General features: G+C 40.6%; 2 protein-coding genes across 2 annotated transcripts; one reads left to right on the top strand and one right to left on the bottom strand.

Annotated features, from left to right (window-relative positions):
* Positions 1 to 1100: 1100 nt before the first annotated feature.
* On the top strand, positions 1101 to 12442 carry LOC308289334 (CLOCK-interacting pacemaker). Its single transcript, XM_080731019.1, has 4 exons — positions 1101 to 1291; positions 6270 to 6422; positions 7279 to 7487; positions 9457 to 12442. The coding sequence occupies exons 2-4, from the start codon at positions 6278 to 6280 to the stop codon at positions 10552 to 10554; spliced, it is 1452 nt and encodes a 483-aa protein (XP_080587145.1). The 5' UTR covers positions 1101 to 1291; positions 6270 to 6277; the 3' UTR covers positions 10555 to 12442.
* On the bottom strand, positions 11483 to 23519 carry LOC308289977 (sodium- and chloride-dependent GABA transporter 2-like; the record flags this gene model as incomplete). The annotated part of the gene is made up of 14 exons (XM_080731756.1): positions 23411 to 23519; positions 23180 to 23314; positions 22072 to 22212; positions 20642 to 20729; positions 19102 to 19234; positions 18850 to 18984; positions 18630 to 18733; positions 18034 to 18158; positions 17382 to 17494; positions 16890 to 17027; positions 16318 to 16420; positions 16107 to 16207; positions 15636 to 15806; positions 11483 to 11542 (listed from the first exon to the last, which is right to left on the bottom strand). The coding sequence occupies exons 2-14, from the start codon at positions 23241 to 23243 to the stop codon at positions 11483 to 11485; spliced, it is 1476 nt and encodes a 491-aa protein (XP_080587882.1). The 5' UTR covers positions 23244 to 23314; positions 23411 to 23519.
* Positions 23520 to 23796: the final 277 nt, after the last annotated feature.

Raw genomic sequence — 23796 nt, 5'->3', positions numbered from 1 at the left:
TCACAGGCTGTGTTCAGGATTTGAGGCATTTTGTTCAAAACTGACCAATCTTGCAAACTTTGGAATCCAATGTCAGCCAATCAGGAATCTCAGAATAGAATATGAAATATTAGACCTATTAGACCTCTGCCTAGTGGGAATGTGCATGCACAATTTCATCAAAATTGCACACTGTGTTCATGATTTGAGGCATTTTGTTCAAAACGGAGCAATCCTGCAAACTTTGGAAGCCAAGCAAGGCAATCAGGATGGAATATTGTAAATTGGACAGATTCTTGTTGATCACATGACCGTAGAGATGGGCTACTGTCTACCGATTTGCGTGATGTTTGAACAAAATCTGTAGGAGTACTGACCAAAAATGTATTTAGCAAAAATTGGCCTCATGGTGGCGCTAGTGAAAAATGTGAGGCAGAAAAGTGTGTGTGCACAGTTTGGCTGCGACCGGGCCAACCACAGATATAAAAAGCTAGATACCTCATCAATTCTCACACCATGATGCTGATTCTTGCAAAACACATTTTTGGACACTGCTCCTACAGATTTTGCCCTAAAATCACGCAAATCGCTACACAGTATGTCTACACTCATGTCATCAACATTGATCTGTCCCATATAGCGCCACCATCTGTCCGATTTTTTTTAACACATTTTTGGACACTGCTCCTACACATTTTGCCCTAAAATCACGCTGCGGTCGCTTATCTCCCGATTAGGGAGTCTTACTGGCATTGTGTCTAAAAATACATATTTACTAGCCTCTTGCATGCAAGGGCATGCAAATCAAAATCACTAAAACGATAGAAAGAAGTAAATGAAAACATTTTAACACTCATCTTTTCTTTTCTCTAATGACTATCTAAAATATGAACCATTTGTTGTAAAAAAAAAACAAAGTTGTCCTTTAATGCTTAATGGGTTAAAAACACACTAAATTTGTCAAAGATTACCTTTCTTTTGAAATCGTTAACCGGAAGTAAAATGTTTTAGGTTCGTAAGACTTGACACCCATGCTTGACGCCCTCTCTATGTTGACGCCACAGCTTGATGCAGGCGCACATATTTCTGGGGACTCAGATTAGCATACAACTCTATGGGCTGCTGCTTGACACCATAGAGCTGGGCTTGACACAGGTCTCTGGAGAGAGATAATAGCGACTCACCCTAGGCGGCCCTTCAACTTGTCCTTGTTTAACCCCGATCAGATGTCTGTTGTCCCAGAGGCTGCCAGAGTGGTCCAGCGACCGGTCCTTGGAAATATTCTCTTAGGTTTGAGCTTTTACACTTGGGGGTAAGTTTACGCTTATTCATCATGTGTCTTTCTAATAGAGTACAAAATAATTTAACAGTCTGTTGGGATGAACTGCCGTTTGCTTTCAATTTAGCTTATTAGTTCACGCCTCCACTTTTAGAGAACTTGCACGTTGTTTTTACATTCTTATAGCGACCGTTAATTCATTTCTACCGACGAAATGTCCATTAGCCTATTATTATTATGACATTGCAGTTGATGTTGTGTTGATGTTGTACTGTGTTGTTTGCGAGCAAAGTGAGAGAAGTGTGACATTATAAAGGCTGGACTTGGAAGTTGTGTGTTTAATATGGTTACATAATATCTGGCTCAGTCAGTGGCACAGTGTCTGTGACAACCACAGCAATTTGGCTATCATTCTGCCTTTGTCATGGCACTCCCACCTATTTGTTTACGATAATAAAGAAGACCTTGTTTAATCATCAAAACTGCACGAGTGTCTTAATTTCAGCCGCGTAATATTAAGTTTAGACCAAATATCTGACTTTTTGGTGAGTTGTTTGTTAGCACTCTGACTCATTGTGTTGATAGGCTCAGTCAGTCAGATGTGTGACAGTGAGAGAATCCGGGAATTCAAGGCCGACGCCTGTAATGTTTTTTAGCTGACTGTCTGCTCGGTGGGGGAAGGGCAGAGGGACGGGGGGAGGAGGGTGAACTGCCATTTTGGCAGCTTTGTTGTGTTGCCTTACAACATGGTTATAACAACAGCTACGGCGGACGGTTCTTGCAGGTTCGTTCGTTGGTGCGTGCGTATGTGAGATGTGAGGGAGAGAGAGAGAGAACTGAATTGAATTGAGTGATGGAGAGAGAGAGAGAGAGAGAGAGAGAGAGAGAGAGAGAGAGAGAGAGAGAGAGAGAGAGAGAGGGATCAGCCCGGGACAGTGAAGAGACGCAGCGTGTCCCGCAATAACCCCCGCTGGCGCTGTCTGCTCTACGTCTGCGCGGTATGGATGACCTGAAATGCACTCTGCTGCTGCTGCCACTCCGCCAATGAAAAGCCGCCTCTATACTCTATAGCCCCTTTTCGACTGCAGCTCTAACACCACGCTACACGACACTATACCACTCCACTCCACACCACACCACACCACACCACACCACGTAAGAATATTACACAAAAGTAGACCTACCCCTATCAGTAAGATACAAATTGACACTTTTAAATGTGATTATAATACAATATAAATTGTTTAAATGTATTACAACAATCCTAATTATAATACACTATGAAGTATACTGTGATACAACATAATAGATTATTATAATAGTGGTTATAACTCAATAGAATCTGTTACCATGTATTACAACTATATAATTAGTCCCCCCAGGAATCCGCGATTCCGCGATCGCAGAATTTTTCGCGGAATTCGCGACCACCCGCGGATTTCTCGGCCGTTCGCGGACTTTTCTGACGTCCGCGGAATAGCGGTCGCGAGTGGCAGCAGAGCGGCGGGAGTAGTCATTACTACTATTATAAAACAATGTGTACATGGTCTGGCAAGTGGCCACTTCATACAGAGCCTGGGGAATAGCTTAGCTTCCCTCCTGCTAGTTGCACTGACGCTGTATTGGTCCGGTCCCACATTCGTTCCTGACAGAAACTGTGTCCTGAACTATAGTTCCTCTCTGCCTCTATAATGGTCCTGGCAATAACAATAATGCAGAAGAGAATAAATAAATATTACACCCATACTAGGTAGTAGGTAGGCTATCCTCTAAAATGTGGTTACTATGGGCATTGGTTAATTTGCATGACAATATAGTCTTTGCAACAGAAAGTAATTATTAAAAACAATAACAATTAAAAAAATAATAGATTTAATATTAGATTTTTATTCTCAAAAATGATTATTTGATTATTCTAACCACTAATTACAATTAATTGTAGCTATTTCATGAAGGGTTTTACTTGATTATTAGAACTATATCATTTTTAGCTTGATAACTGGTCATTTTAGGTTGTTTATTAATGTCCGCGGAATCAAGAATTGTTCACCACAGAATTCCGCAGAATCAGGATTGTCCTCCGCGGAATCAGGAATTTTTCTCCGCGGATTCCTGGGGGGCCTATATAATGGTGGTCTAAATGAAAAGTCATTGAGTGATTATGAAGTGTTTGGCCCTGTTTGGCCTAGCTCAGATCTACTATTGGATACTTTTTAGTACCACTTTAACACCATTCTACCCAGGTCCTTGTAGTGGAAAACCTGGCACAAGTGGGCGGTGTGGAGTGGTGTTGGGCCATGTCAATGGAAAAGGGGCTCTAAATATATATGCTGCTCTGAATGCTCATGTAATCCCTAATCCCGGTATGAATTTATTGTGCTAATGTGTTGCTTTTTTGTTTTTCTTTACATATCTACTGCATAGTACTGTGTTCTATTTGTCTGTCATTCAATGTTATATGAGATACTTCAATGGTTTCCAGTGGAAATAAGCTTAGTCTTTTCATGGATCTCCTTTTAGTAGACCTTGTACCAGTGAACTGTACCGTCATGAAACTGTACCTTTTCCTATGCAAACTTCTAATAAAGTCTTCAATCAATCAATCAAACAAACAAACAGTAAGGTTTTGTTTGTATACATTTTCCGGTCAGTCAGTTTTGTTGGCTCGCTCCTTCAATAGTTGTTGTTGTTGTAGCCCGCCTATATGTTGGTTTGTGTCCTGACGTGAACTCGTGTCGGCCATTGAGAGGCGAAGGAAGAAAGGAGGAGTCCTGTCCTGTGGTGTGTGAGAAAATGTGCGTGAGAATGAATGTGTGAGAATTTCAGTTGGCCACAAATATGTAGAGAGGCCAATGGCCAGGGCATTATCATTTTTCACTCTATCGTTGTGGTTTGTGTTTTTTTAGCATGTCTGTAAATAAAAAGTGTCATGGGCTATCTGTCAGATGTCCAAAAAAAAAAAAAAAAAAACACTTGCGACTAGCTTGTGTGCAGTGAGAGACTATTTTTGGCTACAGCATTTTTCTTTACTTTATATTTTCATGTTTTTGTTCAATTTCTTGTATTTTTTTCTGATGTGGTGCTTCATAGCCATAGTGACAGTGACACACAATAGACAAGCTATATACACACACATACATGGTGTCATAGAATTTTGTTAACAATAAAAATATATATTTGTAATATGCCAGTTATTCAGATTGATCATTCCAAATTGATAGATTGACTATCAGTGTTCTGAAGGACCACATGTGCCAAATGTTGCTGCTAAATAAATGTTAACGCCCGGGATCCGGCACTTATCTAGGAGAAATTCAGGAGAAATGCCAATCCAGGAGATAGGGCCAAAATCCAGGAGACTCATTTGGGAATCAACGGAACTGCCGTGAAATAACAATTTCCCCGGCCCACACCTGCCAGATTTCGCCACCCCAAAATGTAATTCCTGAATACGCCACTACAGGCTACATGCAGCAGATAAGAAATTGTGAAAATTGTTTAATATTTTTGGAAAATAGGGCTCATTAAGTAGTTCATATATTTTTGACAGGCATGGTATATGGGAGGCTAATGGGACATGATGGGGAACTATCTGGAGTCATCAAATCACTACCACGATGATTGGATGGCACCTTAGTCATATGATATGACTGGTTACATTATTACCTAAATAGAAATTATGTAACCGGGAAAATATTTGTATGCACCACCACACATTTGATTTCCTTGTAGTATCGCCAACTTACTGTCTGGTGATGATATGATGTCATATTTTTGGTTACATAATGAAGTAAATAGGAATGTGACTGGGGAGCTGTTTGTATCTACCCCCCCCCCCCCCCCCCCCCTTGCACATTTCCTTGTTGTTGTGTTTGTTTTCTATTGTCAACTCAAGTCTTAATAACAAAATATCAACAACCTTCCATATTGAAACGTGCAGGTTTTCCACACTACAGTAAGAAACAAACACAAAGGATTCATTATTACCAGTAAGACTCCCTAATAAGCGGAGATAAGCGACCATAACATCGCATACACAAACTTTAGAAGCCAATCGTAGCCAATCAGGAGGGAATATGGGAAATGGGACATATCCAAGTTGATGACATGCCTTAAGAGATACTGTGTACCGTTTTGCGTGATTTTAGGCCAAAATCTGTAGGAGGGCCATGATGGTGGCGCTAGAAGAGGGCCATGTGAGAAGTCGAGGTTGTGATTTGCCATCAAGGGGTGTGTGTGCAAAGTTTGGCATCAATAGGGCCAAAGGTGGCAGAGATAAGAGTATGGGCAAAAGTTTGACGTGACATGACGTGACAGGTGGACAGACAGCCGGTGGAGCTTTTCATAGTAACTTATTATTATTTTCAAGAACAAAGGAAATGCAGTGATACAGGGTTTTTCAAGGAAAGACTATACAACTTTTGGCATGTTTTCTTGTGTAATTAAAATGAAATGCTATAAAATGTGATGCTGTATCCTACAGAAGTGGTGTATTTGGTTGCTACAATAATGCTTGGTTGTCCCCCATGTCAGCCATGTCTGTGATGGTTTGTGGGCATTCCTTGGCTGGCTTGCCAGCTGTATGTAGGCTATGTGTCTGAGAAGAATAGTTTCTAAATAGCTGACTTAATGTTTGCCCTCTTATCTTTGCTCTAGAATCAGGTCATTTGGACATTTAGCTATAGCAAAATAACTTATTGAATAATCATCTTTTGTGATTTACTTGCATATGTCTAATGTGAATGCATCTTACACTGCCAAAGTGCCAATTGCCCCTTACAATCTCATATAGATCCTACAGTATGCATGGGCCAAGTGACAATGTACTGTCCGAGTACTCGTGGAGCTCACTGTAGTTTGAACAAAACTACACAATACAAAATTTCTCTTCGTTATTTAGAAGACAAATTCTGTGGATATAACATTTACGGGGGCACTCACATAATCTTCTGGAATTGTCTGGCCAGATTAGATGTTATATAATTGTATGAAATATGCCATGTCCCAATAGGCCGCAGTATGCCTAAAGAAGACCTGTGCACATCAAGCAAGAATGCTAAGGACAAGAGCAACAGCGCTGCTTTGCTGGCCTTACGTGAAGACACATATGACTCCAGTGGACGGGGCTCCCGCTGCAGTTCAGAGAAAGATTCTGGTTACTCTGGTGAATGACAGTTTTCTTTTCTCTTATCTAAATGTGTATTCTGCTGTTGTAGACCTCCTTGTGAGTGCGAGGAAACAGGTTAAAATCTGACCATGCATGCTGTATCTTTCTTGTCTCACATGATGTGTCCCCTCAATCTGTCCTCTCTCTCTCTCTACATGCTGACCCATCTGAAATGTATAATTATTTCGATTATTTCATTTGACAGGTTTGGAGAAAAAAAGTGCACTTGTAATATGCATTTTAGATCTTTATCCAGAGCGGAGCATTCATGATGCTTTATTTTCGTATTCATACACCTGAGCAATGACTGTACCACTACCACTTTACTGGCTAAAAGAGTAGGGGCACAACAACTACACAGCAAAATGGTCAGAGCCAGTTGTGTGCAAAGTTACAATTATAGGCCTTCTTTTATTTACCTTTCTAACATTTTATCCACATACTTGACCTAGATCATCATAGTATCTCTAGATTTGTCTCTAATAATGTGTGGAGAATTGTATACTTTCATGCTTTTTTTGATTGACTGTATTATCCCCTCAATCATAAGTGAATCATCCACTCAGTGGGAGAGAGCAGGAAAGGATTGAAAAAGCACTGTATCACTTGACTGTAGTGCTATACTGTGTGTGGTAATTGCTGATTAGTGTAAGCAACACATTATAGTTCTAGTCCAGCTTACTTGTTAATGTTCTGGATAACATTTAGCCAACCAGGAAGTGTTCATCACAGAAAATTGTGATTCATCACAAGAAATTGTGATGAACTATGTCTTATGTGATTAAGCCTTTGATGTGCCTTGGTCCAAGAAAACAAATTTGAAAACAAATGTCCTGTTGTTCCTCCTCTCCAGACAATGGCTCGGACTGGCAGCAGGCAGATGTTGAGGACCAGCGCAACAGTGTGAGCCAACCCAAGGCCAGTGGCCACGGACAAGCTCCACAGCCAGGACAGAGCCAAGGACTGGGCCAAGACAGGGCTGAGAAGGCCACTTCTATCCTGATGCCAGGGAGCAGGGAGGCCAGACCCATCTACATCCTGAAGAGCATGGTGGTCAAGCAGGTACGATAATGTATAGAGGGGCAGTTTTTAAGAATGTAAAGATTAGAATAGAGATGGGCTGTAAACCAAATTAGTTAAATGAGCTGCTCTCCTAGTCTCTAAAAAAAAGAAGTGCTAGAAAGATCTCTGCCACTAGGCATGCCCCTATAATAATGAGCCCATTCTTGCTAGGAAACATACAATGGATACTAAAGGCCTTTTCATACATATACTTGTCTGGATATACATTAAATAGTTACATAGTTTATATATTACATATTCAAACAATGTAAATCACGTAATGTTCTCTTTTGTATGTCAGAAACTATCAGTCAACAAGATGTAATCACAAGATTATATTTTAGTTTTTATGTTGATATTTGATATAAAAATAAAAAAGTATTCTATCTTGCGATTAAATGTTGAGTTGAGTTGTAATTAATGATAACACATTTGAGCATTGTTTCAGCACGTAGATTATTGTCTAGCTTGTATTTGACGTGATGTGACGTGACAGACGGCCGGTGGAGCTTTTCATAGTAACTTGCGACCAGACGGTAGCAATTATTATTATTTTCAAACACAAAGGAAATGCAGTGATACAGGGTTTTTCCAAGGAAAGACTATACAACTTTTGGCATGTTTTCTTGTGTAATTAAAATGAAATGCTATAAAATTTGATGCTGTATCCTACAGAAGTGGTGTATTTGCTTCCTACAATAATGCTTGGTTGTCCATGTCTATCTTGCGATTAAATGTTGAGTTGAGTTGTAATTAATAATAACACATTTGAATATTAGTGATTAACATTGTTTGAGCACGTAGATTATTATCGAGCTTGTATTTGATGTTGGTAAGCTCGCTCTTATGATAAAAATGAGAACATTTCGTGATTTACACTGTTTGAATACGTAATATACAGTATTATGTAGTATGTAACACGTAACTATGTTACCTACTGTATATGTATGGTGTGACCAAAAATATAATCCAAAGCTTGGAACGGACCATTGAAACACTTTGAAGCTGTTAGAACATTTAGAAGGAATGTTGACATTTTCGCATCCAAATGTGACAGAGCACAGGGTTGTGTTTTTCATTACCCTGGCCAAGTCCAAATCTCTAGGGAGGAGAGCAGTAATTGTTTTCATATGCGAAGGTGATACTCTGTGGGTTACATTTTGCAAATGCTTGAGACTTTGAGCTACCGTATTTATAACTATTCCTCTATTTATAGCTATAAAATGAATTCAGTTGTCATCTCTTTAGTTTTTCTTTCAAGACAAGTTATCCACATATCAACAGATCATTTTTAGATTACTATCTTTGACCCCTGCTTGCTTGTAATCTTGGTGTACTGAGGCATATCCTTCCATAACACTTGTTGTAAGTCACTCTGGATCCCATAGGCCAGGGGTCTTCAACGGCGGGTTCGGGACCCTAAGGGGTCCTCAGAGTTACTACAGGGGGTCCTCCAAATCTTTTGTGTCATAGTTTCTTTCTTTTCTTCTTTCTTTTTTATATTAACCACTTGAACCCTAGCATCCATATTCTGAGAACTTCAGCCAAAAATAGCAGATCTACAAGCTCACAACGCGTGAGCTTGTGATCGTCTATTTTCAGCAAAGAGGTTTCGTGTTGAGGGGAAAAAGAGCAGACTAAGTACAGAGTGAAAGGTCAAGTTTACTTGTGGTTAAATATCTGAAAACAAATTGACATGAATCCAAAATACACTGACGTTTGCGCTGTCAAACAATGAAACCATATGCAATCAATGACAATGTTGTGGGGGTCCCTGCTTCATCTCTCTCTCAACTAAGGGGTCCTTGGCCTGAAAACTTTGAAGACCCCTGCCATAGGCTAAATGCTTCAAATATATTGTAGTATGATCCCTCCTTACCGTCTTTTGGTTTGGCTCCTCTTTCTTGCCTCCTTCTTTTACCATCATTACCTTTTACACCACTCTCTATTTCTTTCTTTCTTCCTCTAGCCGGAGATAATCCAGGATGGAGGTCATCACATTCAGACTAAGCTGATCTGGGGGGATGGTGGAGGTAATACCAGTGCCAATACTGCACCCCACGTGATCCTACTCCAACAACCAAGCACAACCCCAAACTTGCCTGTCTCTGATGGACTTCATAAACCCCAGACACGGAAAAACAATGGCACAGGAAGGAAAAGCAATGGTACCTATCTGCCCATCCTCAACTCTTATCCTCGTATTGCTCCACACCCTGCCAAAAAGCCACCGGATAAGGCAAGCCAGGACTCCCAGAGCCAGAGCAAGAGGGTGTGCACCGAAGATCAGATACATAATGTGTCTACCCTAAAGGGCCTACTTGAGAAACACCTCACAGAGCCTGATTCTGTAACGTCTTATTCTGAGGTGCCAGGTACATGTTCAGTCTCAGTCAGTGATAGCTGTCCTACCACAGTTTCTTCCAGCCTGGACTCCCAATCGCCCAGGCACAGCCACTCGTCTTCCATCATAGCAGCAAGGAAGGGTTATGGATTATGGAACAGCCTCTTAAATTCCCATCATCGCCGCTTCCTCAACACCATTGAAGTCCTCAGCCAGTCGGGCCTGTTGGATATTACCATGCGCACTCGAGAGCTTCTCCGGCAGAGTAAAGCCACAGAGCATGAGATTGCCCAGCTGCGCCAGCACACCAGGCTACTGTGCCAGGCTGCGAATAATCCCAACAGCGGCCTGGATGGTGATGAAGCCTGGGAGAAGGTCCATAAGGCTATGGCACAATCCGGCAGCTACCCCGGCCTAACAAACCTGCACAGTGAGCAGAACTCCCCCGACCCACATTCAGGAGATTCAGATAGCGATTCTGGTGCTGTGGGAGACACCAACTTTGCATTTGCAGCTCAGAATCAAAATGCTCCCTCCCTCCCACTTCACACTCCACTGTTGAACTTGAAACAGACGTGTCCTGTGCAGGAGCATAGCTCAGTCAATGGCAGCAAGTCTATGTCTCACTCAGAGCAAGGTGAGAAGCACAAGGTCAACAAGGAGCAATCAGAGAAAGTCACCATTGTGCCACCTGACAGTTCAACTGGTGGGGATGTTTGTTAGTGCCTGTTAAAGGAATAAATACCTAAGGCCACAACAGTACCTAACCAGAAAACCCTTTAGTGGTGAAAATTATTGTGTTAGTATGCTTGATTTAAATTCTTTATTGGTGGTTATGGAGATCAGTTTTCCTATGGATCACCAAAAGTTTCTATGCAGGCTGATGAAGCTGAAAACAAATGCTATTTATGGCTTCGGTTTCTATTTCAAGTTTTTTTTTTTTTATCTTTTTCGTTTGTTATGACTGCAAGCTACCGAAGTTAGTTACGAAATGGTATGCAAACAAGAATGCTTTGTTACCCAAACCTCATATGCATTATCTTTTATTTATTACATTACTTTTTTATCTTATTAAAAAAAGAAAAAAACAGAGACGTGTTCTGAAACTGACCGAGGATAATCAGACTCATGACCTAATGGACCCTGATGGGTCCAGGCCCTATCTGACCGGACCAGACACAGAAAGAGATCTAGGGCCAGCATGCACAAAAATCATCACCTATAGCAAACACACTATGATGTAACCACTGATGTACTGCCAATGTAATTCCAAAAAGACATACTTTGTTATGTTTAAATGCACCTTTTGTTTATAGAAATCATTTTACAGAAATAATTAAATATGTCTAATTTTAAAACGGAAGATCAAAGTTGATTGGGCCTTGCGGGACCATACGGGTATATCAATTTAAGATTTGCTTACTGGAGACCCTCTGCAATTATAATAGGTCTGACCCATACACGTGACACAAGTCAAGATCTTGGACCTGGAAAGGCTTGGGTCTTGGGTAGGGTCTCAGGTTTCTGGCGGACCCGTTAAGAACTCTACTCCCATTGCAGTCGGTCAGTCACTCTACCTGATGGGACTAAAGGGTTGGAAGTGTAGATGCTGATTTCTAAGCAGCAGTCCAGTGTAACCTATCCCCACGTGTCATTTGATACCACCATTCCAGTCTACGTAGAGAGGACTCAGGAAAGCACTCGTAAGCTCCTACGAAGATTATGAGAACTTATCAAGAGATACAGAGGCATTCTCAGTGACTCTTCTGAGATATCTCATTGCATCCTCTTTTGCTGTTGAACTGTGGGTGCTCATAACTGTCTTGTCAGACAGTTGTTGTGGACAGAACAAAGATGTATGATGTGTCCTATTTCAGAGACTTTGCACTTTCTAGTTTCTAGTATCCTACTCTGTGACTAGCACTCCCAAACTGAGAAAGTTTTTTTTTTCTTTTCTTTGTGTGAGCTATAAGGGCACCGATCAATACTGTGGAAGTTGTGGTTGGTCTGGCTCCAAGAGGTTTGGCACTAGGGCAAAGGAAATGGTAAAGATCATGTGCGTAATGACGCAGAGACGACCTTTTAAACAAACACTGTATTTCAGCCAAGGCCACCGTCCAAATGCTTTTCAGCTGAGCCTTAAAAAAAAATCCTTTTCCACAACCTAGGCACATTGGTTACATGAAATATAATCACACTTAAATTAAATCAAAGCTGTTGCTCTGTGAAGCTACCAAGTGCATAAGCATCTCATGGGAATGGAAACAATTTGATTTACTGTTTTGACTGTTTTCCCCCTGTATTTCCTCTTGGAAGCATTGTTGTACAAGTTGAACTTAATGGTTTTGTGTTATTTATACAGAGCCTCAAATTGGTGGTGTTATTGACATCATCTGTTTTATCTGTAGATGAACCAGTTGGTACTGTAAGTTTAAAAGATTACAATATGTTTAAGGATAGTATACTGTAGGTGTATGTATGTTTGGTTGGTTTTGTGCATATGTATGTTCATGATTTGTTTTCTCTTTTTCTAATGTTCTTGTGCTCTACATCTTTTAGGCACCATGGTCAACAATGCACATTTCTAAATAATAAAATTGTTTATATAGTGGTTGTGCATGTATTTCCTATCTCTTGGTTTGTGATAGAAAATGTCTACATGCCTCCAGAATCACTGGTGTAGGGTTGAAGCCTAGTTGCCTTTTCTCCCGTTTCTATTTTACAAATAGTAGACCGTTTTCCATCAAAAAGCTGATAAGCAAATAAAATCGCTTCCTTCTCCTCCCCCCCCCCCCCTCCCCCACTGTTGAATATGTTTCCTGTCCACCACAAATAGTAGCCCACTCAATGGAAACTTTGTTTTATTGAAGGCACGATTTACTACATTGAGCCCCAGAAATGCCTACTCATGCACATTGCACATATTATACATTTGCTACCTCATTTTGCTTAATTCATTCCCAAATTGTCTTCAGTATACACCTATAAGACGCCCTAAGGACGAGAAGCGACCTCGCCCTAAAGGGCGAGGTTGCGCACATGGGCGTGTGCACACAGCTCGCCCAGCAGACTGCTGGGCGAGCACTGGCGCTTTGGCATGGTGGGATCAACTTTCCCTCTGCATCCTAAAATACATTTTGGCACTTTGGCTACAGTGTGTGCAACCGCTTCTTTGTCTTTTAAAGACTATTAATGGGATCAAATTTGACCAAAACAATGCACAGACCTGGTTGGTTCTTTTAAGTTGGACAAAATGTGGCCATATTTTCCCAAATATGGAGATGACTGACGTCTGACATCATAGATGTTTGATGTCATAGACCACATGAGACTGACACAATATGTTCATATATGGGCATTCCCAGATATCAGGAATCTCCATATACTATATGGGCATAAAAGGTACAAGGACAGAATTAATTTGCAAGTGTGACTCGCATTGCGGTTGGTTGTTTAAGTTGGACAAAATGGGGCCATATTTTCCCAAATATGGATGAGCTGGGACGAGGTGTCATGCACTGTGACGCACATGGGCTTAATATTGATGACATCAGGGATTCCCATATATGGGCATAAAAGGGACAAGGACGGAATTAATTTTCAACATCATTGTGAAGTCAGAACAGGTCAGCTATATCCTTCTGCTGAGCTGGGATGATATTGATGACATCAGGGATCTCCATATATGAGCACACACACACACACACACACACACACACACACACACACACACACACACACACACCCTCCCCTGCTCTCTCACTGCTTACCCCAACCGCACCCTCAATTGGCCACATCCTTGGATGTAGCCGTTTCCAAGACTGCAAATTGTACGCTGATTCCCTGCGGTCCATGAAGTGTATATAATGTGCGCACAAATTACACACAAACGAAATGCATATCATGCACAAAAGATAGCATTTTATGGGTTGTAGTAAATCACATTGTAGCGGCATTATTTGAAGTCATACAGGTGCTGTATATTCAGTTCACACAGTCCAGTTCCTGAATCATCAGAGGGTTCCAGTCAGGGCTTGTCACCTAATAACATGTCTACAGTTTTCTCTGTACTGAATGTACGCTCCCTTTATTATATGATAAAACCTTCTTATAATAAGCCCTGACAATTATGGATTTGAAGGAAAACTTCTCCTAATAAAGTTGTGCATGAGTTTTCAAATGAATTGATGAATTTCTTGATTGTCAGCCGAACAGATGACAATCAGTTGCTCATAGTTAAATAACATTACATGACTGGCAAATTCTCTGCTCAAAAAGAGGGTGGTAAATCAAATATAACCTCATAACATCAAATGTTCTTTTACACCCAAAGGAAGTACTGCATGGCTTCTAAGTTAACCCTTTCATCAGAATCACCTTACTGCCATTATGCAGTTAATACATGGAAATTGCTTTGGCAAATGGCACAGCGACACACAGGAATCACAAGACCTTCAGTAGCTTATCCCTTTCCATCTCTCGCTTCCATCTCTGCTTCTGAGGTCATGTGGTGTAGCAGAGCACTTGTCTTCTGGGTCAGCAGGTCGGCTGGCTCACATAACAAATGGAGGCGCTAATGAGTAGAGATAAATAATTACATTACCCTTTATTCCATGAAATTCCACATTTGGGGAATTTACATTAATTACAAAGTCATTAAAACATGAACAAACTTACCTGAATAAATGAGCCAGCTAGGGTTTGCCGAAATATTATGTGGCTAATAAGGCAATAAAGGCATGGACTGTTCGTATAATATTAATCTTTCCTCGAGAGACTGCAGGCTTACTGAAATCAATGGAATCCATGTGGCTTCCACAAAAATCAAACAATTCGCATTATTATGCTTTGGTCACTGGTCAGCAGTAGTACCAATTATACTGTGAGTTGTAGTCAAACATGCCTGATTTAAGTGTAAACTAAAGGGAAAATCCACTCTATAATATCTACAAACAGATTGCAAAGTCTGGCTAATGCAAATCTGGACTGCATCCAAAGTCTGGGAAGATTCCTTTGATACTGTCTGCATATTTTATGCCGAAGGCAAGGAGCTGTTCAGTGGTGTGTAGGCTTCTACACTGGTTAGAAATCCCCATCTTGAATCAATCAAATCACGATAGCCTCATGAAATGATAGTTTCACGTCCTTCATCTATTAACTAGGTACCATTGAGGCTATTTATGCATTTTCTTATACCACAAAAGTGATCTATTCTCAAATTTAAAAAAAAGTGCTGACATACATTTCAGTAAAATCAATACTACTGTGTTCGTGTTATTCAAGGAGTGTTCCATTATTCACTGAAAATGGAGCAGCACCAGCATGTTTGGGGCAAACATATGAGTATTAGGGGTTGTGGCCCTATCTGCCTTTAAGATGCAAACAACACAGGTATCAGCATGGCCCACAGTGATATCTTTTTCTGTTCTAGTGCCAAACGGTGTAGCCTATTGTAGTGTAGAGACCTGCAACATCCATCATTTTATGAAAAATGAAGAAGCACCTTTGTTTTCTTTGTTTGCACCTCCAACACACGTGTGACATAGATTCCTTTACCCTATATTTGCATGTACTAGGACATGATGACATCACTGTAGCTAAAAGAATACAACATTCAAATCATGCTCTGATTTCCATCTTATAGGGAGACATGTCGGTTTGTAATTATTAACATAGCTGTCCAATATTATTAGAACAGCTCAATATACCAAGTACCAGATTTACACCTAAAGAACCCTGTTAAGAGAGCCCCAGTATCTCTCAAGTTCATAATTCCAAAATGTTACCACATTGTATACTCTCACCTGGCAGAGGGTCCCCGGCACAGTGGCAAGTTTCATCAGTGCCCACCCTGGTATAAGTACAATGGAGGAGAGCGCAAACAGCCATCCCAAAATATAGGCCCATACTGGATAGATATACCAACGGTTGAAAGTTAGGGGCTGGTACTCCACCAAGGAACATATGAAACAGACCTGAGGGGAGAAAGGAAACAAAAAAGATAGTTGTCTTGTCTGACTTTACTTTTGAATTTGAATTCAAAGGTTGTGAATTGTTTTAGATTGCTTCGTTTTGTGGCTTAAACTATGGCTATGGAGAATTTCCAAGCAGGACTGACATTATTAAAAACAAGAGCAGGATATTGGTTTTCATTCAAGCCATTTACTCTGGAACTATTCTGAGACAGGACATGCAATTATCTGAATGTGGATAAAGTCTTTGTCAGCAGGACCACAATTGTGAACCACTGCTCAGATAATGTTGCTTCAACTCACCAGTGAGACCAAGGGGGTGAGATAGAGCCAGCAGAGTTTGAAAAAGGGATTGGGGCGCACGCCCGTCATGTCATGTATGATGCCACACATACGATCTGCTCCTAATTCAGAATTTGGTACAGGGTTATGGACAGAGGTTGGCTGTTGAAATGTTTGGACACTGCTATTTCTTGTGAATGACTTTGTATTATATCTAAAATAGAATACCCACCAAATATCCAGCCCAAAGCCAGGGACTCAAACACAGCAAGAAAGAGAAGGCAGGCTCCATTGCAGGCATAGTAGTCAAATAGCTGGAACACATACATCCCCCCCTGGTGGCAAGATATGTGAGGTATGATTGCAATTGGCAACAAAGTGTGTTTGCCATACAAGTACGGGTTGGACAGCAGACAAGTGAAGCTTTTGGTCATGCTTCACTGTCTTGACATCACAAATTCACAATATATAATATATATATCATAATTTCCCAGCAGATACCTTGTGACTTGTGTCACGGCAACCACATCTTTCTAGTTTTCTGTTATGTTTGGTGTTAAAAAAATAGGGAACACCTGAACCTAACCAAATATTTAAAAATTACATTCCCAGGGTGTAGCTGAGAATCTGAGCTATAGTTTTCATTCTTTTGGTGTCAGTATTTCGGACCTTTGGGAAGAATTTGTGGTCACCCACGGTGCAAGCTTTTAATGTTGCTATGTACCTCTATCCCACCTTTGAGCACATTTTATATGCAGAATGGCCTTTATGCATAAGAAGAAGGGGAGAAAAAGAAATACCGACCTCAGTGACCATGAGAAGCTGGGAAAAGAAGCAGAAAACGCAGAATATGAGAAGGAAGATCTCCCGTCGCCCTGTCCTACGCAGCACTGTGGGAAACATATCTGTAATGGATGTCATCACCACCTCCATTGCAACAAACTAAAATAAAAAATAATACAAATAACACAATGAGAATGAGAGTGAATCACTGTAATGACTATGAAATGGGTATACTTGTATACTTTAATGCCTGATTTATAGTCTACTGTTATGCGCACCAAGAATAGCAGATACAAGACATTGCATCATCAGGCTTTAGAATGGACAAACCCAAACACCCACTTATTTGATATTGGGTTTGCCTCACATGCACCAAATTTAAGTGGAAGTTATGAATATTTGAAGGGTGCTGGGTGCTGGGTTGACATGGTCCTTCTATGCCATGGTTTATATATTTCACCATTAATAGCCAAAATATGTTCAATATGTTCTTCCATTTATACTGTATATCACCTGTGTATCCAGACCCAAGAGAATGATCATTAAAAAGAAACAAACAGCCCATAGCTGAGGTAGGGGCATCATGGCTATTGCCTGAGGGTATGCAATGAAGGCCAGACCTGGACCTGAAAACAGAAACATAGCACTGCAGTGTGTGTAGATCATTACCATTTGTCATTGCACAATGACAGGCCTGATGCAACAGGGCTGCCCGTGTCTCTTCAGATGTGAATCCTACCAAATCATCAGCAACTGTCATCTTTGGCAGCATAGTTTCTTCCATGTTTGCTGGCAGCGCCAATTCAGAGCACAGTGGCACTTAAAATGTACTGTATGGTCAGCTGGTATATAACCCCTAAAACATAATCTAACCAACTCACAGAATGGAATACATCTTTATATATCGTTGCTGTCGAGTGAAAACCTTGTCCAAAACCGTTCCTTTTTTATTATCATCTTTAAAATATTTGTAAGTAGTGAAGATAGCCGATCTACAAGCACACAATGCTTCACATCTGCTATTTTCACCATAATTATGCAACACTCTGAAGTATGGCATTAATTTAAAAAGAAAAAAAAAGTGAATTTTGGACATACAAGGTTTCTGCCCAACAACAGCGATATTTACCTAGACATAATAAGACATTGTGACTTGCAGTACTACCTGACTCTGCCACTTCATCAATAGGAACACCCTGCTCATGAGCCATGAATCCCAGCACTGAGAAGACAGCAAACCCAGCTACTATGCTAGTGGCGCTGTTCAGCAAACACAGATATAGGCAGTCTCTGCAAAACATAATGAGAACCATAGTCTTTAGCTTCGGATTTGGCCTCACGATAATTCAAAACATCTTTATTCTGAATATCTTACATATGGTCATTAGCACAGTAGACATAGACATAATTATTATGGACCTGTATAGGCCTATAGGGGCTGTTAAGTCTGACATCATTTTGTAGGCAGAGGAGAACTTTTGGGGCCAAAAGGCCCCAGCGCCAGTGAATCGTTTTACTATTTTTACTATTTACTAACTTTTCTTCTCTTTGTTGTTGAAAGGAAAGTGGTAGAATTATACTTTAGTCGTTATTTTTGTCTCGGATCTGTTGAAATAGCGAGGGACAGATATTGATGATAAATCTGCTTGGAGGTCTGACTACAAAATGATGTCACGGCTTAAAAGCCCCTGTTTAGCTCACAGCCACCCATACTCATGGTAACCAACGCAACTTCACACAATCCATTTTGAACAGACTCGCCTGTAGCAGTTGTTGTTGTACATGTTGTAGCTCCCTAGGACAGTTAAGGAACCCACCCCTACACTGTAAGAGAAGAAGATCTGGGAAACAGCTTCCATCCACACCTGACAAAAGTAGAAATGGTAGCAATGAGGGTTGCATTCATCCAGTTAACCTCTCAGGGACCTAGTTCAGCCTATAATGTTTGAATTTATTGTATTAGATCCTAATCTGCCTATACCTGTGGGTTGGTGAGATGTGAGGGTTCGGGAAGGAGGTAGTACACAATGCCTTGTAGAGCCCCTGGTAGAGTCAGTCCACGGATCAGAAGAATCAGTAACATTGCATAGGGGAAGGTAGCGGTGAAATACACCACCTGGAAATTATGGGTTGTTATGTTATTGCATCTACAAAAGGTTGTCATTCTATATTTGAATGGTGAATACTACAGCGGTAGAATGACTTTATCAATATTGTATTTGTGCACAAATACCTTTCCAGTTGACCTGACTCCTTTCCAAATACAAAAGTAGCAGATTATCCACATAGCAATGAGGCATAACAAAATCTCCCATCTGATGCTGCCCACCTCTTCGATACCTCCTGAGATAGCCAGCACTCGTCGCCTGGACCGAAAGATAGATTGTACAAAAAAAGTAATGCAAAGTGTCTGGCTGAAATAGGGTGACCATATTCTGAATCCCCAAAAAGAGGACACTCTACCCGGCATACCACACGCACGCACGCACGCACGTTCGCACGCACGCACACATATATATTAGCCCAAAATAATCATATTTAAACAAGAGACCCCTCCACCCTTACGAGCACAAACACTACAGTTGAGGCATTACATTTTGTATAATTCTATTCTATTGAGAAAATAGCAGATCTACATGCTTGGTAGATCGGCTATTTTCACAATTTCTGCCTCTAATATTTGTTTAATTTGCCATTTTAGAGGTACTCATACTGTTGAGTGAGAAAACAATGTTGCACATCAAGTTAATCATCTGGGGACCCCTCAAAATAATTTGGAGACCCCCCCTGGGTCCCGACCCACAGGTTGAGAACCACTGCCCTATACCACTAATATTATTAGTTATGTATTTATTTTTGAGGGGGTTCCAAATTGACCCTTTACAGATCCACTGATTTAAAGTGCTCTTGACTCCTGTATGAACGTTCAGCTTTGTATTACAAAGAAACTAAATAAAATATACGGTGGTTTCTTCAAACCACCGTATCTTCAGCTTTACAAGGTTGTAGCCTACAACAAAAACATATTCTGTCAATTTAGTTAGCAGAAGAGCTCTCACCTCGCACAGACTGTCTTGTACTTTGCAGTGTCTAAATACCTTTAGTTGTGATGGAATGGACACAGAAGTGCCAGCTTTTAATGCAGACTGCAGAGTGAACGTTCTGCTTCTCATTTGGTCACCAAGACGAAAACACTGGCACTTGTCGTGCATTTCATCAGTGTAAACCAGCATTAATTGCGTTTGCAGTGCTATCGTTCGGCTGAATCGGCTCTGCGCAGCGCAAGCTGCCGAGCTCTGCTCTGAGTCTGGTCTGAACAGCGACGCATCTGAACGAGGGAGGGAGGGAGGGATCGCAGCGGAGACAGCAGAGTAGTATGAATAATACACGTTCCGGGGTTAAGGGGTGGAAATCCGTCTTTCACGCTGTGTTTACAAACGAACCACTGAACGTGCATTGTAAATGCCCATGATTTAACGCTGATATGCGCGAAACCCCGGACATTTGAAGGAATCTATAAAACCCCCCCGGACAGGCCGGACAGCCCCCTAAAAGAGGACATGTCCGGGCAAAAGAGGACGTATGGTCACCCTAGGCTGAAATGGCTGATACATTATGACTGTGTGATAAGTGATAACTGAATATTCAAGGCCAATGCCATGTGAAAGTTCGGATCAGTTGCTGAAGCGAGTGAATAGATAGACGTGGAAATGCATTGTGTGACCTACTGACTGACCTACTGACTTCTCTAATTATATGATAGATAAACATACTCCCAGAATTCTGTGGCAGCAGAGGTGGTGTTGGTCTGGTTAGCCCATTTGTTGAAACCATTTTGTGATGAGAAGTTTACACAATTATCTGATGGAGTAGAGAGAACATATTTAACTTGATTATCATAACAATGATGATAATAGTATTAATAATCATTTACATTATTTGATTTATAATGCACTTTTCATGAAAGTGACATTCAATCATGTTTTCAAGAGGATTCAAAGATATTTGATTAATGTGTTAAACACAGACACTACAGGATTTGAACAGTTCTATGGTTGAATGTGTGTTAAATCAAAGTGTTATTTTATGTCAGTAATAATTACCTTCATTTAATGGTGTGTAACCATTCTACTTATTAGCCTATGACATGCTCTCACAAATCACAAGATTATTATGGGCCCTGAATTGTCCTTTTCTGGTTATAAAGCATGGGCTGGTGCTGAACAACCATGAATAGATTCTAGTTTATGGATACTTTAACAGCATGGCATAGAATGGAAAGGGATGTAGACTATCTGATCAGATAGGCTTTCAAATATACTTTCAGATGTATGTCAAATGTTATATGTGTAACCTCAGTTTGTGTAGAAAATGGATCTATGTAAGGTCAAATAATTATACTGTGGGATGTTTTCAATTCCTTATTTTTGGAGCTGTGTGAAGCACAGGCTCCCTATACGTGGCCGTGTGGGTCTGTGTGTGTGTGTGTGTCTGTGTGTGTGTGTGTCTGTGTGTATGTAGCCTGAACTTCCTAAACTTCGGCACGCCACTAGTCCCACAGTTTTGCCACCACACACTCGCGCCATATGTCAAATCGACCGGCTTACTCGGGAATCGTGGGCTATTACTTTTCTAAGAGAAAGGTTCTATAGTTTAATTGATATTAATTTATTAGTGAATTAATTTTCCCCATTGACTTATAATGGGAATCGCAAAAACTCACATTCAATTATTTGTCTCTCGCAAACCATAGGGGCTAGAGTTTCAAGACTTGGAGAGGAGGTTCATAATGATTTCAAGGATTAAATAAAAAATAATTGTGTCATTTGGCCGCATGGTGGCGCCATAACACCCCACTTTACGTTTTGGCCTGTAACTCTTGAACCGTAGGTCGGAAAATTAAAAATATTTTTTCCCTGGATTCCTTGGGTCATGACGCATCTCCCCATATAGGCCACGCCCATTTGCGCCATGATAGATTTTCCGCCATCTTGAATTTTCTCCAAAACACACTTTTTGCTCCTTTTCCTACATATTTTCTTCAAATGTCACAAAAATCGGTACACATGATCCACACACACACACACACACACACACACACACACACACACACACACACACACACACACACACACACACACACACACACACACAGCTCCACTTCACACGGGTGTGATTTTTTGTATACGGTACAATGTCTTACCTGTGTTCCAGATGTTGTTACAACTAGCCCAAGGGATCTGGGAGTTGAAGGATAAGATGAGGTAGAACAACCCCCAGGCCAAAATAATAATATAACACATACAGCTGTAGAGAAGAATCAGCTGCCCTGCATAGCCTATACCTGTTGGGCAAAATGTAAATCATTTTGACTGGTCGGGTTTGTACATACACTAAATTGTGTTGGAAGTTAGGCCATAAGATATAACACATTAAATTATACAAAAGGCATAACAGAAAATGCATACGTAAATGTATTGACATGGGAATGTTTTGTTTATTTTGCACATTGGTTTTGCACTGATTGCAATACAAATCTGCGGGACACAGTAGAGAACAAACACGCTTATGTGTCCAACATGTGACACACACTTGTTTAAATATTAATTTGTTTTAAGTGTACCAAAGAATGTCATCTTCAGGTCAGTGAGGCCATACTGTAGCTACTGGGTTGTCAATGTTTACCTTACCTCAAAACCAGGCGATAGCTCAGTTTTGGAGGAACATTAACATATCAGTTTTACTAGTATTTATATTGTATTTAGAATTCAATTTACTGTACATTCACAATTCCGTTTAGTTTGGTTTAACTATTAGTTCCAATACTACAGAATTACATCTAGATGTAATAATAACCATTTAAAGTAGGGTATTCACCGAATATTCGAATATAAAAGTCACTATTCAACATTGTTCACCGAAGTCGAATTTTCATTTTTTTAATTATTATTTCTTTTATCTCTTTAAAAAATATAAAACATATTTCTTCATGGTTTATACAGCTTGGCTAGATAGGAAGACATAAGAATGAATTGTCAGCGGCCAGCGGCAAACTCGATGTCATGATGGAGGAAGAGCCAGCTAATGCTAATTAAAAATTTTGCTATTGCGGTTTAGACTTCTTAATTGACCAGCACCTCTGGCATGAGACCGAGCATAATGTGACATATAGTGATTTTGAAGATATACTAACCAGTGTGACATAAAGACAAAAACATCACTTTTATGCCTTGACCATCACCAATGCCACCCTCAAATCCCTTTTCATCTCTCGATAGATTTCACAAATCGGTGCTATCATTATGAATTACCTTCAGCCAGTGGACACAACTTCCTCCAGCAAGTGATACCCCCCTCCTGGGTGAACTGGCCCATGGAGGTCTCCAGGAGGAACAGGGGTACGCCACACGTTGCCACGAATATCAGGTATGGCAACAGAAATGCACCTGAATTACGCAAAGCATCACTATCTTGAATAAATCATGAAGGGTTAAACATTTTAAAAAACTGTTGGGAAATGTGTTGTTACTCAACAGACTTACCTCCTCCATTTTTGTAGCAGAGGTATGGGAATCGCCACACATTGCCAAGGCCGACAACATTGCCAGCTACAGCCAGGAGAAATTCCACTTTGCTGCCCCAATGTCCCCTTTCTTCAGTTAATACCTTTTCTGCCCGTTCTCTAACTGTGCATATTTTCAACATTTCCGGAAGCCTTTTCTAGGTCTTTCCTATATTCCTTCTCTCTGTCCAAGTTTCTCTCTCTGATTGTTGGTGTCTATCAGATCTGCAGTGTGCCTTAATTTGGAACTGAGATTGTAATTTAACTTAGATGACCAATTCCTGCCTCTTTGTAGTGTTGTAGTGAGAAGAACTGTCTTTGACAATGTGGTCATGTTCAGTCAGTCAATGAGACATTGAAAAGTGA

Source organism: Nannobrachium achirus (assembly GCF_963921795.1).
Source record: "Nannobrachium achirus genome assembly, chromosome: 8".
Classification (NCBI taxonomy): domain Eukaryota; kingdom Metazoa; phylum Chordata; class Actinopteri; order Myctophiformes; family Myctophidae; genus Nannobrachium; species Nannobrachium achirus.
Note: the sequence above shows the minus strand (reverse complement) of the source record. Positions and strands in the feature narration are given on the sequence as shown.